This window comes from Pipra filicauda, unplaced genomic scaffold (assembly GCF_003945595.2).
Source record: "Pipra filicauda isolate LSUMZ 115617 unplaced genomic scaffold, ASM394559v2 scaffold11_size5308982_pilon, whole genome shotgun sequence".
NCBI classification, from domain to species: Eukaryota; Metazoa; Chordata; class Aves; order Passeriformes; family Pipridae; genus Pipra; species Pipra filicauda.
Genome location: NW_024103652.1, coordinates 4,693,697 through 4,712,132, shown reverse-complemented (window position 1 = coordinate 4,712,132; position 18,436 = coordinate 4,693,697). Strand labels below are relative to the sequence as shown.

Genomic DNA, 18,436 nt, shown 5'->3' with positions numbered 1-18,436 from the left:
AAAAACTAATTCAGGGTATACCCTGGGAAACAACCCTTAAAGGCAAGGGCGTCCAGGAGGGATGGACATGCTTCAAACAGGCAATTTTGAGCGCACAGGAACAGGCTATACCAGTGTGCCGAAAGGTCAGCCGGAGGGGAAGACGGCCGGCTTGGTTAAATAGGGAGGTTCTGAAAGAAATCAGGCATAAAAAGAAAGTTTACAGACTGTGGAAAAAAGGGCTGGCTACTTATGAAGAATTTATGAAGAGAGCTAGGTCATGCAGGAAAAAAATTAGGGAAAGAAAAGTGGAATTTGAAGTTAATTTGGCTAATTCAGTTAGGGATAACAAAAAGTCCTTTTATAAATACATTAATAGCAAAAGAAGGGGCAAGGAAAACCTCAGTTCTCTGTTGGACTTGGAGGGAAATATAGTTAACAAAGATGAGGAGAAGGCTGAGGTACTTAACACCTACTTTGCCTCAGTTTTTAGCAGTAAGACAGGTGGCCCTCAGAACAACTGGCCTCTAGAGCAGATAGACAGAGACAGAGAGCTGAATAGCCCTCCTGTATTCCAGGAGGATGTAGTTAGCAACTTACTGAGCCAGCTGGATCCTAACAAGTCTATGGGACCAGACGGGATCATCCCAGGGTGATGAGGGAGCTGGCAGAAGAGCTTGCCAAACCGCTCTCCATCATCTTCCAACAGTCCTGGCTCTCTGGGAAGGTCCCAGATGATTGGAGGTTGGCGAATGTCACCCCAATCCACAAAAAAGGCTGCAAGCAGGACCCTGGCAACGACAGGCCTGTCAGCCTGACCTCGGTGCCTGGCAGGGTTATGGAGCAGATCATCCTGAGTGCAATCACACAGCACCTTCAGGATGGACAAGGGATTAGACCCAGCCAGCACGGGTTTAGGAGGGGCAGGTCCTGTCTGACCAACCTGAGCTCTTTTTACGATCAGGTGACCCACCTGGTGGATGAGGGGAAGGCTGTGGATGTGGTCTATCTAGACTTCGGCAAGGCCTTTGACACTGTCTCCCATAATATACTCCTGGAAAAGCTGGTAGCCCATGCCTTGGACAAGTGTACCCTCTCCTGGATTAGGAGCTGGCTGGAGGGTCGGGCCCAGAGAGTGCTGGTGAATGGAGCTGCATCCAGCTGGCAGCCGGTCACCAGTGGTGTTTCCCAGGGGTCTGTGTTGGGTCCAGTCCTGTTTAACATCTTTATTGATGATTTAGATGAGGGGATTGAGTCCATCATCAGCAAATTTGCAGATGACACCAAACTGGGAGGGAGTGTCGACCTGCTGGAAGGCAGGAGGGCTCTGCAGAGGGATCTGGATAGACTTGAGAGATGGGCTGATTCCAATGGGATGAAGTTCAATAAAGCCAAGTGCCGGGTCCTGCACTTTGGCCACAACAACCCCCTGCAGCGCTACAGGCTGGGCACAGAGTGGCTGGAAAGCAGCCAGGCAGAAAGGGACCTGGGGGTACTAATTGACAGGAAGCTCAACATGAGCCAACAGTGTGCCCAGGTGGCCAAGAAGGCCAATGGGATCTTGTCCTGTATCAAAAATAGCGTGGCCAGCAGGAGCAGGGAAGTGATCCTTCCCCTGTACTCTGCGTTGGTGAGGCCACACCTTGAGTATTGTGTTCAGTTCTGGGCCCCTCAGTTCAGAAAGGATATTGAGGTGCTGGAGCGGGTCCAGAGAAGAGCAACAAGGCTGGTGAAGGGACTGGAGCATAAGTCCTATGGGGAGAGGCTGAGGGAGCTGGGGTTGTTTGGCCTGGAGAAGAGGAGGCTCAGAGGTGACCTCATCACCGTCTATAACTACCTGAAGGGAAGTTCTAGCCAGGTGGGGGTTGGTCTCTTCTCTCAGGCACTCAGCAATAGGACAAGGGGGCACGGGCTTAAGCTCCGCCAGGGGAAATTTAAGTTGGATATCAGGAGAAAATTCTTTACAGAGAGAGTAATCAGGCATTGGAATGGGCTGCCCAGAGAGGTGGTGGATTCACCATCCCTGGAGATTTTTAAACGCAGATTGGACGTGGCACTGAGTGCCATGATCTAGTAAATGGACTGGATTTGGACCAAGGGTTGGACTCGATGATCTCGGAGGTCTTTTCCAACCCAATCGATTCTATGATTCTATGATTCTATGTCCCTCTTCTCCAAGAGGGGTCTCAAGGGAGTTTTTTTGGGGGGTCTGGTACAGTTCTTACCCCAAACTCTGTCTCTCTGCTGCTCTCTCTCTCTCTCTCTCTCTTTCCAAGAGTCCTTTCTGTGATACATGCCGTTTCTGCTGTTTGGTTCAATTCTTATCTGTCCTGGCTCTTAGCCAGTCTCCGGACACTGTGTCTCTGCTTTCTGCTCTGTCTCTGCTGCCCATGGAGAAAACATCTCCCGGCTTAACTACAGACACTTAGTCCAGTCTAACACTGTTCCAAGTCTCTGCAGTCCCCCCCAGCCAGGGGCTGGGAGGCCCCAGAGGCCCGAGGGGCTCAGAGCCCCTTCCTCGTGGCTCTACAACATGGCTACTTCTCCTCCCAACAACCAAAGTACAACTCATCTCTTCCGGTGCTTGTGATATGTTTACATTTTTGCAGGAGTGCCCATTGGGCAGAACTTCAAAACTTCCAGGGGTTTCCACCCCTTGGGGTCTACCACTTTTCTTTAGCCTCTGGGGGAAAACAAAGTCCAAACCACTACACCCTGTTGCTAAGGAAGGCCTAAAAAATCCAAAAAACCAACCCCACTACGTTCTCCACCCCTTATTCCATATAATTTCTTTACTTAACACTTATATCTCACCTGTTTTTGTTTTTGTTTTTTTTTTTTTTACTGTCAAAAATGGCTAATGGAAAAAGAAAATAAACATTAGATATGAAGACATGAAGTCCTGGGTTTGTTTCACTCCCATCCCCATGCTAGCGAGATCAAATAGAGCACAATGGGAAGTGCAAAGGGATACAAAAGAATAGCTGTGTTCTTTAAAAAGGGCAGTGCACTGTGTCCTAGGAATGTCACATAGATATAATAGCCGATGGCAATTATTACGAGCTTGACATCCACAAACAAAAGTCAAACCCTCCCTAGTAAAATCTGGGGAGACCACCTGAAAACTTGATCTCAACAGCAGTGGATTCTTTGTGAATGTCTTGTAAAGCAGGTGATTCTCACAAAGCCTGAGAGAGTAGATGGCCTCCAGGATTGCCTGTCAGCCCTCATGAATCTCTGATTCTGTCTGTTGCAGGGGGTTTTGAACCAGGACCCTCAGTGAGAGGGCCTGCCTCTGATGTGAGTCATCTTGACAGGAGCAGTGTTCAATTTGTGTGAAAAAAAAAAAAAAAAAAAAGAAAAGATGTTGCATAGATTTATAGGAAAAATGATGCCAGCAGTCAGCTATAAATACTTTTTGCGTACAGCTTTTCTTCACTTTCTACCTAGTCTGTGTGGGTTTTGGGAAGTCCTTAAGCATGGTTACTCCATCTCCAGTTCCTGTTGATGGTATGGGCCCCCGTATGTTCACTGGGTAGTTGTAAATAAATCCTATGACCTTCTGGGTCATGACGACTTGTGAAAGACAGGCTGAGCAAACTTGGGTCTCACTATCAGGAAAAAAAGCACAGGCTTTAGGTGAATCCTAGGGAGAAAGGTGGTTAAATGCTTTATTTTGGGGGCAGAGTAGGAGTTATGGGAATTCTTTGACTCCTCATGGAGCAAGAGGTGGAGGTATAACAATTTTATTTTAACAGGTACTTGTATCATGAAAAAGAGTAATGAAGCCCCCTTCAGTTTCTTTATTTCCCCTAGTGTATAAAACTCCCTGTGTAGTAACAAATTCTTTTGATAACTGCCTTTGTTGGGCAGGAAATGGCATTTGCTTGTCTGGGAACAGGCATGTGCTGTTGGAAGCTAGTTAAGCCTTTCCTGTCTTCCCAAATTAGAAGTAAATGTTCTTGCAAGTTTTATTCACAGAACGACAGGATGTCTGATGTTGGAAGGATGGAGACTCTACCACCTCCCTGAGCAGCCTGTACCAGTGCCCAGTCACCCCCAGTAAAAAGAGTTCCCAGATACTCAGAGGGAACCTCCTGTGTTTCAGTCTATTCCCATTGCCTCCTGTTGCTGGGTACTGCTAGTCAGAGCCTGTTCTTCTTTGCACCCTCCCTTCAGGTATTTCTGCACATCAGTGAGATTCCCCTTGAGTCTTCTCCAGGCTGAACAGTCCTAGCCCTCTTAGCCTTTCCCCATAACTGAGATGGTCCTGTCCCTTCAGCATCTTTGTGACCCTTTACTGAACTCTCTCCAGTACAACAAGGTCCCTCTTGTAGTGGGGAACTCAAAACCAGACACACATTCCAGATGTGGCCTAGCCCTTGCTGAGTAGATGGGAAGGATCACCTCCCTCTACCTGCTGCCAACCAGGACAGCATTAGTCTCCTTTCCAAAAAGGGCACATTACTTGTTCATGTATGACCTTGGTGTCCACCAGGACCCCCAGGTTCCTTCTCTGCTGCTTTCCAGCTGAGTGCCCCGCATCATGGGCTGTTGCATTGAGTTGTGCCTCCCCAGATGCAGAACTCTGTGCTTCCCCTTGAACTTCCTGAGGTTCTTGTCAGCCCATTTCTCTGAACTCTTCAGGTCCCTCTGGATGGCAACAGAACCCTCTCTTGTATTAGCTACTCCTCTGTAGCTTTGTGTCATCTGCAAACTTGCTGAAGGAATATGTTGTCCAATTGTCTAGATTATTAATGAGGATGTTAGACAGGACTGGTGCCAGTACTGACCCCTGGGATCCATCGCTATTCACTGCCCTCCAACTGGGCTCTGTTGCATTGATCACCACCCTGTGGGTCTGGCCATACAGCCAGTTTTCAATCCACCTCACTGCTCATCTGTCCCATACATCAACAGCTTTTCTGTGTGTATCTTAAGGGAGAGAGTGCCAAAGGCCTTACAGAGGTCCGGATAGACAACAACCGCTGCTCTCCTGTCAGGCACCAGTTCGGTTGTTTCATCGTAAAAACATATCACTTTGGTTAAGCATGACTTCCCCTTGGTGAAGCCATGCTGACAACTGATGGTTTTCTTGTTCTTGATGTGCCTGGAAATGGTTTCCAGGTTAGCTGCTCCATTACTTTCCAAGGGATCAAGGTAAGGTTAACAGACCTTTAGTTCCTCTATCTTGCCCTTCTCAAAGACAGACGAGACATTTACTTTCCATGAGTCTTTGGGCACTTCTCCCAGATACCATGATCAATCAAAGATTGTCAAGAGGGGCCTTGCAATGACATCTGCCACTCCCACAGCACTTGTGGGTGCATCCCACTGGGGCCCGTGGACATGTGTTTGTCCAGTTTCCTAGGTCTTCCATGACCTATCCTCTTCCACCAAGGGTACCTTATCCTTGCTCCAGATTTTCCCCTTGGTCTCTGGGACCTGGGATTCTCTGAGGGCCCATGTAATCAGTAAGACTGAGGTAAAGAAGATATTCAGTACTTCAGTCTTTTCTATGTCCTGTGTGACCAGATGCCCCATCTAATTCAGTAACAGGCCCACATTTTCCCTACTCTTTCCCACTTTGTACTTATAGAGGCGCTTGTTGCCTTTGATGTCCCTGACCAGATTCAGCTCCAGTTGAGCTTTAACTTTCATAGCTTCATCCCTGGATGCCCAAACAACATACTGGTGCTCCTCCCCACTCAACTCAACCCTGGTTACTCATCCTCCAGATGATTCCTTTTTGTGTAGCCAGGAGTTCCTTGTGCATCCACACAGACCTCCTGCCACTTTTGCCTCACTTCCTGTTCGCTGGAAGGGACTGCTCTTGAGCCTATGAGAGGTGAACCTTGAATATTAACCAGGTTTCTTGGGCCCTTCTTCACTCCAGAGCCTTATCCCTCGGGGTACTTCCAAAGCAGATCTTCAGAGAGACCAAAGTCTGCTCTCCTGGTCCAGAGCTGAGAACTTGCATTTTATCCTCTTTCTTCATCTCAGGATCCTGAACCCCACCATCTCATGGTCATTGCAGCCAAGGCTGCCTTTGATCTTGACAATCCCAACAAGCCCTTTGTTTTTGAGTATGAGGTCCAACAGAGCACCACTCCTCATTGGTTCCTCTATCACTTGGGTCAGGCAGTTCTCATTGATGCACTCCTGAACTGATTATCACAGAATTTTTAGGGTTGGAATGGACCTCTGGAGATCATCTAGTCTTCCTCCCCCCCCACCAAGGGAGGGTCACCTAGAGCAGGTGGGTTTTGAATGTCTTCAGAGAGGGAGACTCCATGATCTCCCTGGGCAGCCTGTTCCAGTGCTCTGCCACCCTCGATGTAAAGAAGTTCTTCCTCATGGTGAGGTGACCTCAGCCCATCCTCACATGGCTTCCTCTCAAGGCCCTTCACCATCTTCATCGCCCTCCTTTGGACATTCTCTAGTAGCTTAATATCTTATATTTTGGCACCCAAAACTGCACACAATATTCAAGGTGAGGCCGCCCCAGGTCAGAGCACAGCGAGACAATCCCCCCCCTCGACCAGTTGGTGATGTTTTGCTTGATGCCCCCCAGGACATGTTTGGCCCTCCTGGCTGCCAGGGCACACTGGGCAATTCTCACCCCTAAACTCTCAACTGGTTTATCTGTCCCTGGGTAGAGTAAGTTTATCATCTCACCTCTCTGACTTATCATTTCTAAAAAGTACATACTCAACCATGACAACATTCCAGTCATGAGCTATCCCACCACGTCTCAATAGCTGCAATGAGATCATGGCCTATGACTGCACATAGATTTCCAGTTCTTGTTTATTCCCCATGCTGGATATGTTTGTATACAGGCATTTCAGAGAGGATCAAGCAATGAGGTTCCCTAGAAGGGGAGTAAGAGGATTCACCATGACCAAAAACACCCTTGATGTGGTTAGCCCTTTGGTCCTCAACTTGAGAGGCAGCCAAGGAGCATGTCACTGCACTGGTTGGTATGACCTACTCCCCAGGGGGAAGCAATGGCAAAAGCATTGCTACTTTGGACTCCAACCCTGAGTCCTTCAGTTTAAAGCCTATCTCACCAAACTGGCTGGCCTGTTCCCAAAGATCCCATTTCTCACTAACAGGCTACAATCATTAAAGCACAACCCATTGTTACAAAAGCCCAAACCTTCTCAATAGCACCAGACACAAGAACATTGATCTGCACTATGCATCTGCTTCTGGCTGTCCCGATTCCTCTAACCAGGAAGAAAAATGAGAAGATGACTTGGGCACCAATGTTTCTCATCTGCCTCACCAGGCCTTTATGGTTTTCCTTGATCCTACCTATTTTTTGGCTTGTGGTGTCATTTGCACCCACATGAAAAAGTAATAGTGGGTAGTAGTCTGTGCTTTTGACAGTTTGGTGTACCCTCCTGACAACATCACGGATCTCAGCTCCCAAGAGGCAGCAAAATCCCCATGACTCTGTATCAGGGTAGCAGGTGGGTGCCCCAGTGCCCCTTAACAGAGAGTCGCCCACCACGCTCACTCAACATTTCTTTTTACAGTAACCACTGTGCACTGCTAGTGCAGGTTCTCCTTGTTGGCCTTGCTCATGGACATCTAGAGCCTTTAATAGGTATATCGTATCTGGCTTTGGTCTGGATGGTGGAGGTTGAACTGGAGCCCTGCTTTTGTGCGTCACCATGTCCAAGGTGCCTCATGCTTGGTGGTGTCCACTGCGAGTGTATGGTTCTGAACCTACTTATCTACCTCTGCTTTGTCTCTCTAATACTGCAGAGTATATTAACTGTCTCTTGTAATTTAGCCACCTGCCACAACACTTCATCAACCTCTGAGTTGAGTGCCCATCATAATGGCAGAGAGCACTTAGCACTTACCTGAGGCGTGGATCTACCTGTGTTACTGTTATTGTGTCCCGCTGTGTTTTCCTGACAGCAGTTTTCAGGGTAGTTGAAGTCCCCCATTCTTTGAGCACTATAATAGCACTCATCTTACCTCCTAAGACAACATTCAGTCCGGCATTTCTTTGGTTTTGTTTCTTTTGTTTTCGTGTGTTTTTGGAAAAAAAATGGTTTAAATCAAACCTCCCTTCTCAGTGTGCCTTACCAATGCTCTAATCAACCATAAACATGTCTTCGCAGATGAAGTCGCCAATGAAGAAGTCACAGGGGCGAGTTGCTTGCTTGCTTGACCTTGCATCACACTGCAAGTTCAGAGCAGATTTGGGATAATTCAGTTTACTCCCCTAGGCTGAGCAAACTTCTTGCACTGCTGCTGGGTAGCAGGTATTCAAAGCTATGGGGAGGAAAGGACCTGTTTTTTTAAGGGCTCTGAAAGCAGAAGCAAAAATGAGAGCAGGCTCTTAAATGAGTCTGCAGTGGGTGTTCTGTTTCACAGCAAACTTGTGCAATAGTGGAGCTGCAAGATTTCTGGGGGGAAAAAAGTCTCAGATGCCTGGTGCAGAGTGGAAAGAATAATAATAGACTAGACTATCGAGTTGAATATATGAATTTGGTGGTGTTAAAACACTGGAAGTGACTGCAAGCATCAACTCAGGTAACAACACGTCAGATTACTACACTGGTAGTCATGGAAACAGCTATTTTGTGCTACTGTGGCCTCAATTTCTACAGCTGTCCATTCATTTCCCAAAATGGGAAACTGTATTCCACATAAAGCAACAAGAAGTCAGAAAAAAATGTCTTATTTTTCAGTAGCAAAGAACATGTTTTGCTGCTTGCTGCAACTGTATAATACCTAGAATATCATGGGACAAGAAAGAAGCTTGGAAGAGGTCACACCTTGTACCTGAAGGTCTAAGGGCTGGGTCCTTCTTGCTAGCTCTTGCCATCATTGACTAGTGCTTTTTGCCAAAAGCTCCCTCTAATGCTGCCAGTATTTCTTTGGGACACAGATTTTACGTCAGTCACCAGCTCATTTCAAAGCAGAATCCTAAACTGGTGGTGTTTCTGCTGCCTTTCCTGCGTTAGGAGTATGATCTTTCCCTGGACTGCTCTGCTAAGGCTTCCAGAGGCAGCTTCTGGTCAGCCACTCTCGTGGAATCTAGACCTGGCCCATCCCCTCTGGTGTTACCAAGCATGAAACAGAATCGTCCGTGGTCTGAAAAATAAGTCAAGACCATTACCTCAACTGTGTGGCTGTGGGTGTGGTGAAAGCAAAATGAAAGTGGTGTTGGGAAAATAAGGCTATGGAATGCTGGCTTTTTTTTTTTCGTGTTTTTGTGATTTTTTTTTAAAATAATACACAGTTATCTGAAGCAAAATAACGTTCCCTTCTCATCCTCAAAGCACTGCATAGGTGTTGTTTGCCTTTGCTGTTTTGATCCCGTGCTTAAGGGAAAAAAATAAACATGTAAAAAAAAAGTAGCATATTTTACTGCTGTTTTAGTCTCAAGACAGCTGTGCAGAAGTCAGGCCTAGACAGAGGTAGGATTACTTTGTTTCTGCCCTTCACTCAAACAAACCATCCCTCAAATAGAGCATAGGCACCTGCTGGTCACATTTGTACAGCTCACTGATGAGCTCATTCAAAGCAGAATTTGGAAAAACATTTTGCCTACAGGATTTTATTTCTGCTGAGTAGAATAAAGAAAACAAAAAAGCAGGGGAAACATGCAGACAATTGCTGCTCTGTGGATACCTGACAGGGAACTACATTTCAGGTACAAAACCCATGGTGACAGCTGTCTTTATAAAATGACACCTGTAACACTTAGAAGAGCTAGAACTGTCTTTTAAGAGTTTCCAGATATTCAAGTTACAACACATGTACTGTCACGTAGCAGCTATTTACAAGAGTTCTCTTTGTGACACTTTTGCTTCAAAGCAGTATGAAAAGCATAAGCTCTGTCCCAAGCCAGATGGCTGCACAAGACTAAAGCACCACACTAGAGGTTAAATCTGGACCTGTCTTCTCAGCATATTTTCTGAAAGGTTTTTGCTAAGATTTTTTCTGTGAATAGCTGTCTAAAAAGAAGGGGGTGGTGTCTTTAAACCAACATCTGGTCTAAGAAAGGAGGCAATGAACCATTCTGTAATTATATCGGAAACGCTTCATCTACAATAATTAGAACATTCATACAGAATTTCCAAGATTCAGCTTTAAATAATGCACACAATACATTAATTTCAGAACATCCTATATGCATCGGTTGGTTGTATTCACTAAGCTTCTCTCCTCTGCAGGATCACATATACCCACCAAAAGGGCCAGCACCGCTTTCCATGACACACCACTGAGGGATATCTGATTTCAGTAACCAAGGTGGAAATCAAGCAGCAGTGTGACGGATCCCAAGCCACATGTGTGCTGATAAAGCCTAGAGATGTTCACTAATTCGCAGTAGCGAAGGAAGCTCCAAGCAAGCGCTGGCTCTAGAGGCAGTGTGGTGCAGGACAGCAGCCAAACAGGAGTCACTGGTGAAGCAAAGCAAGCTCCACATCGAGCTCTGGGGTCAGGACTAGTGCTGGCACAGGAAGGGACTATCTGACCTTAAGCGCAATAGCTTCGGAGAGCTTGTGGATCACATGGCTTCAATGGGCCTGTGGAGACTGACCACATCCACGTCAGCTTCAGGTATCACATGGCTGCATTAGAGCGAGTGCCCGTTTAACAAACAACAGTTTAAGCCCAAAACATTGTTATCCTAATTGGTACAAAACTTAACTACGTCTTACCATGGATTGGAAGTACTTGTGCATACTTTATTCACAGAGTATAAGATCTAAAATTCCTAAAAAGCACACCACAGAATCTTAAAAGTTTAAGCTTGGGCGATTGCACACATACAGGAATTACAAGGTTTGGAAGAAAAGACAAGCAGGTAGGGGAGTTTTCTGGACCAAGAGTCAAGGGTGAAGTGCAATCAACTTCATTGGAGTTTGCATCCTGGAGCTTTATACAAATTGCAAAGTCAGTTTAATTATTTAGTTTATTCCTTTATGCTTTTAGAAATAACTATGGCTGGATAGAACAACATATAGCAGGAGGTGAGGGCGAACTGTCTGTAGTCCTTCACTCATCCACTACTGCATACAAAACAAGCATCACAAGTTATTCACTGGCCCATTTACGATGTCTGGCATTGAACACCACCTTTAGGCTGATGCTCATCATCTTCATACACTTCTCCATTATAGTGGTGTTTTCTCTTTTGAGATGGATCAAAGTCCACTAAATCCACCTGTTCCATTTCCTCGGTTTCTTCTATTTCCTGCCTTGTAGGTAGCAGTTTTTCGAGTAAAGACAGCTTATCTGAGGAGAGGAAGCCGCTCTCTGGGAAGTTGACCTGAAATCATCAAGAACTGGGGTTACTCAAGTCTGTCTGAACTGGTCTTTTACCATTGCTCCTACATACAGGTCAAACATCTGCCAAAGTCAGCTTTATCATCACAGATCACTTAAATCCTCAGCTTAATGAAATTATCAACATCACTAAGCTATTTTTTAATGCCTGTATGAAGTTAGTTTCTAACTCTGGCAACTCAACCAATACATTTCTTCTGCCTCAGGCTGCCCTCTGGAATCAGCCTAGAACCAAACTATATATAAGATACATATAATAACATATAAAACTATATATTTGTATATATAAACACAAAATGTTAACATTACAGATATGGTTAAATATCTTCTAAGCCATAGCAGACAGAGCCTGCTGCTACAGCTCCCAGCATTAGCTTCTCCCCAGCGAAGAAATCATCATTTTCCAGCCTACTCTTCTGCTCCAGCACAGAAGTTGAAGTTACTCATCCATCCTTCCTAAAGAATATGTGAAACAAAAGGAAATTCACAAGGTCACTGAAGAAATTCCTCTGGTACTTTCAGCACAGAGTGTGCAGGAAGTTCTCTGTTCTGAACTGTAATTCTGTTTGATGGATTACATGTTCTCACTCATTGTAAAAAACAAACACCAAAACAGAACATCTGATTACTGGTATCTCTTCTTGACTGAGGTAATGCTTAGAGATTACATTTTGGATAGATATTCAGTCCTGAACTATGCCATGGAAGTGAGTTGACCCACTTACCCTGAATTCTATGATCAGACGTCCTTTTTCATATGGTCTGCGATAAATTGGCATACCTTCATTCAACACACACTTAATAGCCCCATGCTCAACTACCTGGCCTAAAAACAAAGCAAAACAAAAAGATCACACACAAAAAAAAAAAAAAAAAAAAAGGAAGAGATATATGCAGGCAACAGAAGCAGCTTTAGTTTTAAGTCCCTTTAATATTTATGTAGGTTTCTACACTGTGGTTAGGCACCTACACCAACTATGTAGTAGTCTAACAGGGACTTACTGCCTGTAATATCTGAGTAGGAAAGGAGGTTGATACTAAATTAAATCTGTAACCTTGTTATGCTTCCCAAAGGAAACATACTTACAAATTTATTAAGTGTTCCATCACTTCCAAGGCCGAAAAAGTGGTTTTCAGAGACCCACGCCCTTCAATTCTCATGAGGTATCCTCAGGATACAAGTATGTCCATGAGGTAAGGTCTGTTACTATGCCATGCAAAGAAAAAGTTACTGCTGACTGCTTTCCAAAACTCCCTTTTTATTTCATGATCTGTACTGTAAAGACTAGGGAAAAGAGCTTGATACCAGCATACATCCCTTGTACATCAAAGCTGGATGTTTCTGTTCCTTTCGTTTCCAGCTCACATTCACCTTGTGCTAGGACTTCCAACAGAAAGTAAAGCAACTCTTACCAGGATGGGAGGTAATAATGATAGTTCTGTTATCCAACGTTGTGATAGGCTTTTGAAAGCCACAGAGTGCTTCCACCAGTTGAATATCCATAGCCAGAAGAAGATCTTCATCTCGTCTAAGGCAGAACCAAACAAACAACAGTCACAGAGAGGCAGAAACAGTAAAAGGATCATACCCATCCTCAGTATTTAACTTGGAAATGACAATAAGCTGTAATGTTAATAGAAGCTCAGGCACTTAAATAAAGAATACCAAATATTGATGTAGCATTTCAAGCCAGTAATTACTGGAACGATACCCACAGAGAGCCATTACTGATCACATCAGGCTAACTAAAGTGTAGAAGTGTTTACTGAAAAGAAATACATATAGCAAGGCTCACTTGCATCCAGTTTCACTTCCCTGTTCCTTTCCAATTCTAAGAAAAAAACGATCTCTCAGCCTCATAAACCCTGCAACAATTAATCCCTACCTTCATTTTCTTAAGTGTACCACCTTGCTCTACGTTAATATGTTACACTCACTCTTGAAGATCTGTTACTAGGGAAGTTTGAAACGGTGATGGTCTCTGCGTAATGATGCAAGTACCTTTTAGAAAGCACCAAGAAGTACCTGGAACAGATCGTGTGAATTCCTTTAACTACTGCCTATTGTGGCTTCAGTATGGCAGTGCTAGTGATGTTTGCATGTTCAGAAGCTACAAAATCGTCCAGCCTATTGAAAGAACTTGTAGCACTTACCCTGTTTTTGAAAGGTCTCTGGAAGGAGACTTGCAGGAAAAGCTAATTTTAGACTCTTGACAGGAGAGGAGGAACATCCCACTTGCGCGAGAGCATGACCTCAGCATAACCCCACAAAACCAGTAATATCAAGGGTGATCTAAGGACACTAGAACTGAAGGCAGTGGGCAGAAAGATGGACAAAAATAATCTAGCAGAATTCTGACTTCAAGACCCAGGAAACCATGAGAACAGTTAGGCACATCTGATTCAGTGTCTGGTTTCACTGGAAGTTAAGAAAAATCAGCTGAGTAAGCTTATCCAAAGCAAACAGAACTGATTCTTAACCTGTGAGCTCAGTGTTCTTTGGCATAGAATTCTGGCACCAGCTTCAAGAGCTCAGCACCATGCAAAGGAGTCAGGCAGACCAGCCGCAGGTTTCCCAAGAACCTTTGGCTCACTGTTCCTATTTACAAGGTCAGTGGTTGGTGCTGAAACAAATAAATGTTTTGTCTAAATTGACTGATTCCCTTTTAACTGCTCTGAACAGAAGCAGCACGACATCAAGTACAACGCACTTCTGCAAGATGAACAGCAGTGCTTTTAACTGGGCCAAAATGCACTGCACAGACCACTTCCACAAACAGTAACTTGAAAGAGCGAGGTGTGCAACACTGAGCAGGACTGTCTGGTAACGTGAAATAGCTGACATGTGGTCAATGCTGCTTGAGTCACTTCTGCATTCACAATAAAAAAACAGGCAGGACCAACTACCCTGCCCACAGCACTCAGGTAGGAAATGAATTGAGGGAAACCACCTTTGATCAGAAGGGTTCAGGCTATACTGAGTGAGTTTGTCATAAGTAAGATCCCCAAACGAATGTGAACACACTCCAAGTTTTCCATGCCTTGAGGCCAAGACAATAAACAGCTGCCTATAGAAAATGGTAATTTTCTGAGCTAAGTAGTAGAATGCCATCCCAAAGTGACCAAGGAAAGAGTCACAAATACCCAAATCTACCACACAAAATCTCAGTATTTTAAGAATTCTTAAAATTAAAGACTTGTAAAGTCTTAATTACTATAACCGGTTCTGTTTGTCTTCTATCCCCTTACTCTGCCAAAGCTCACAAACAATTCTCTCATGCTACTAGAACACATGTAGCTGAGACTATTTGCACCAGAATTCCTGCACCTGCTCCTCTGGCCACCCAAACAAACTCAGTGACTTCCAGTCACATGATCATATCCACTGACACTCCAGTAGGCACCAGAAGTTAACACAAGAGGATTCAAGAGTTTTTACCTTGTAAATACAGAGTGGTCTTTTTGATCCAATACAATAATAATATCCCCTGGCTCCAGACCTGGCTCTTGGTCCCCTTCACCATGGAATGTTATTTTCTGACCATCCTTCATTCCTATTGCAGAAAACAAATAAACATTTTCCTTATTTTTAAGTGAAAAGCACCAACATGAAATACTTTTATAGACACAAGTTGGTATCAAGAAATCTCTGGATCTTTAAACAAGAACATCAGGATCTTCTCTTGAAGAATTCTTTTTGTTTTTAATCCACTCACGTGTCCAACCCTAGTGTTGGCTAATCTGAATCAATATTATGGTTGAAGGTCACTAAGATTAATTGTACTGTCAAAACAGCCACCAAGATAAAACTCTTTAAGGGGAATACCATAAAATTTTCATTATACACACAAGTACTAAAAATAAAACAGCAACACTGTGTACAAACTCCATTTTGAGAGCAAGTGACCAATAAGCTACTTCAGTTTTAGAAATACGTGGCACATCTCCTTATGAAACATCATCTCAGTGCCTGCCAAGTTGAAGAAGCACTTCTAGTGGACTGTAACCCTCATGTCAGACGCTCCTTTCACCCACAAAAAAGTGCGTCTACCAAAACTTCTAGCTTCCTAATGCTAAATAAGCCTATTTTTCTAGAAAGGAAAAGACACTCTTCTCAGAGATTTTCCTGTTCGAAACATCAGTATTATATACCTCTTAGTCCTCATATTTACTATTATTGTAGGATTTTCCTTGTTAAAAACAAATTCAGCATTGCACAAGCTACGCTTACGCATACAACAGTTGCAGCTGATAATCAGGACCAAGCCTGTAGAAGCCATGTGTAGTAAGCTTGCTCTGTCTTAGAAGCTGGACTACTCCAGAGACTTCTCCAGAGACTTCTCCCACCAGCTTTTGAGCAGCCCCCTCAACAGAGGTGCATTTGCCATCCAATACTGCCACGTTCACCCACCACTGTGAGGGTTTGTGTGTGGAGCTGCATTTTGCCAGGCAGGGAAGGAGTATCTACACTGAGCAGCACTGTCAGGGTTGTGCAGCCACCAGAATTCTAAGCACAAGAGGCTTAGCACTGTCTCAGCGCCCTGTTACTGTAGCAGACCTGGTTCCCCTTCACACTGAAACACAGCAGAAGTGATCGGAGTCTGCGGGGTTTCCCTACGGGCAGTGAAACCTGATTAGGCTTCCTGACTATGAACTGTGCTTACAGTGAGTTCAAAAATAATTCATATCTTACAATAATACAGGTTCTAAAATTCATTCTTAGTTATGTGCACAGGTTTTAGAAGGAAACATGGAAGTAGTCAACCTTCCCTAGAAAAAAGTCTTCCACTTCAAAAAAGGCAGCAACAGGCAACTTTACTGTATGTGTATTCATCAGTGTTACTCACCAAATAAACACCATGTATTTTCTAAAGCTTCTGTTTTAGAGCTGCAAAGTCAGTCAGTACATCCAAGTTCAATACTTCACCTTAGTAAGACACCTCACCTTTGTCAATGTGCACTTCTAGGATCTTCTTCTCTCTAACAATTTTCCTGCCATTGCAGCTCTTACACCGGTCCTTGGGGCTGATACGCTCCCCGTGCCCCTGACACTCCATGCACACAGACTGGATTTGCTGCACCATTCCTGGCCCGATCTGGTGAATTCTGATCTGCATGCCTGATCCCCTGCAATTAGGGCAGCATTCTACTGCCCCTTTCTTGCCACCACGACCTGACAATGAAATTTGAAGACAGACCGTTATGTGCTGCCAGAAAAAAAACACGCCGACAACTTTAAAAGCAAGTTATGTTTAGTTCCAGTTTCACAGTTACCTTCACATTTGTCACAGATAACGTTTTTCTGCAGTGCAAGTTTCCTCATCGCACCATTGTACATATCTTCTAAACTTACTGACAGTTGGTGGACCACGTTTTTACCTGCAAAAGAAAACAGATATTTAAGTCTGTAAGCTTGGTCCCCAGCTTCCCATGTCTCCATGCTCAAGTCACGACACAGTCTTTGGGCTTTAACATTTTGTTTCAATAGAACTTTGTCTTGTTTTGCTGGCATAAGTCAATAGCCCCTTCCCATCTGATTTCAAGTTAGGTAACAATTCTAATGGCTTTGCCCTTAGAAGAGACTTTCTGTGAAAGCAAAAACAGTAACAGAAACAAAATAACAGAACCTCAGCCATTTAACTTATATAATGAAGGACTCAGTTTTAACAAGGTCACTGAACATGTGTCCTATAAGGAAGTGGGAGACACTGCCTGGAATCTGTGCTCCAGCACTTTTTCCTCTCACCAGGGGACTTTCTGGAAACAGAATTAAGCAATTACATTTTTGCACTCAGGAATTCCTTAGAACTTTAGGTGCTGCAGGCTTAGTTTAGCTCTGGCTTACTAGGAGTATTTTGCTACAACACTATAACACTTTCATACAAATTCTTTTTTCTTCCCTTTGTCACCAGATCTGCACCAAGAGGTGATGGGGTCAGCACTGCTCTTAACCAGTTTAGAATTTTTCCCAGTGTGATTAATCTGGAGCTTAACAGCTGAACAGCATTTTGCTGCAGCTTCAACTTAACTCCACTGAACAGCGCAGGAAGATAAAAGGTTTCACAGACTGAACTTGATTCTGATATCTTATTTAGATGCAGTTGCTTGCAATTAAACATGAAATGCACATTTAGGCACTACACTTACAGTAGCAGGGCTAACAAATCACGTTAAGCTACTTAACCCTTATATTTCCTATTCGGCCTATTGACAGCTGGGATTACACTCTGGTAAAGGCTGTGTTTACTCTGGTAAACACAATGACACCTGGTTAGCGATTAACAGGGGACAATGAACGGCAAACCAAACTACCACCGTAGGAAACATGTCCTCTCTCCCCTGCAGTCTCAGGCATTAAGGGACAACAGTTTTCTTCGATTTTGAGATTAAGCCTGTAACTTCCCTTTAACTCTCTTTCAATTCTTACATCCAGGGCACTCTCATGGCAGACTCTGATTTGTCTACCACCGCAGGCACCCTGAGAAACTGTCGGAGAGCCGGTACCTTACCTCGTCTCTCTCTCTGCATCCTCCCTCCGCCGCCGAAGAACATATCGAATATGTCCATGGGGGACCCGAAGCCGCCCCCGGAGCCGCCCTCCTTGATGGCCTGCTCGCCTCCTTTGTCATACAGCTCCCTCTTCTTCGGGTCTGACAGCACCTCGTAGGCTTGGGAGATCTGCTTGAACTGCGTGAGAGACACGGGCACTCGGACATCTGCGGGCCCCCCCGGCGGGACTCCCGCCCCGCTCCCTCCGCCCTGTCCCGCCCCGCCCCGACCTTCTCGCCCTCATTGGGGTTCTTGTCCGGGTGGTACTTAAGCGCGAGCTTGCGGTAGGCCTTCTTCAGCTCCTCGGCGGACGCGTTGGGCTTCACGCCCAGCACGTCGTAGTAGGTGGTCTCCTTCACCATGATGGCAGCAGCGGCGGCGGCGGCGGCGGTGGGAGGCGGCCGGGGCTGCGGGCGGAGACCCCGCACTTGGCGGCGCCGCTCCCGACTCTTCTGGAAAGTTCGGGCCGGTCCCGCAGCCCCGCCGCTCTTCGCACGGCCCCGCCCCGCCCCGCCCCGGAAGTCCCGCCCCCGCCGCTCGCCGGGCCCGGGCGGGCGGCCCGCCAATGGCTGCTGAGGAGAGG

General features: G+C 45.2%; 1 protein-coding gene across 1 annotated transcript; it reads right to left on the bottom strand.

Annotated features, from left to right (window-relative positions):
- Positions 1 to 10,013: 10,013 nt before the first annotated feature.
- DNAJA1 (DnaJ heat shock protein family (Hsp40) member A1) lies at positions 10,014 to 18,335 on the bottom strand. The gene is made up of 8 exons (XM_039386767.1): positions 18,084 to 18,335; positions 17,814 to 17,991; positions 16,579 to 16,683; positions 16,250 to 16,477; positions 14,744 to 14,858; positions 12,718 to 12,833; positions 12,030 to 12,130; positions 10,014 to 11,287 (listed from the first exon to the last, which is right to left on the bottom strand). The coding sequence occupies exons 1-8, from the start codon at positions 18,213 to 18,215 to the stop codon at positions 11,069 to 11,071; spliced, it is 1,194 nt and encodes a 397-aa protein (XP_039242701.1). The 5' UTR covers positions 18,216 to 18,335; the 3' UTR covers positions 10,014 to 11,068.
- Between the last annotated feature and the right edge of the window lie 101 nt (positions 18,336 to 18,436).

Excerpts from the sequence above, each read along its gene's own strand:
- DNAJA1 (XM_039386767.1), bottom strand. The coding sequence starts at position 18,215 with ATGGTGAAGGAGACCACCTACTACGACGTGCTGGGCGTGAAGCCCAAC. Across the intron at positions 17,992-18,083 it reads ACCCCAATGAGGGCGAGAAG|TTCAAGCAGATCTCCCAAGC; the intron begins GTCGGGGCGGGG and ends TCTCTCACGCAG. Across the intron at positions 16,684-17,813 it reads GATGCAGAGAGAGAGACGAG|GTAAAAACGTGGTCCACCAA; the intron begins GTAAGGTACCGG and ends TTTCTTTTGCAG.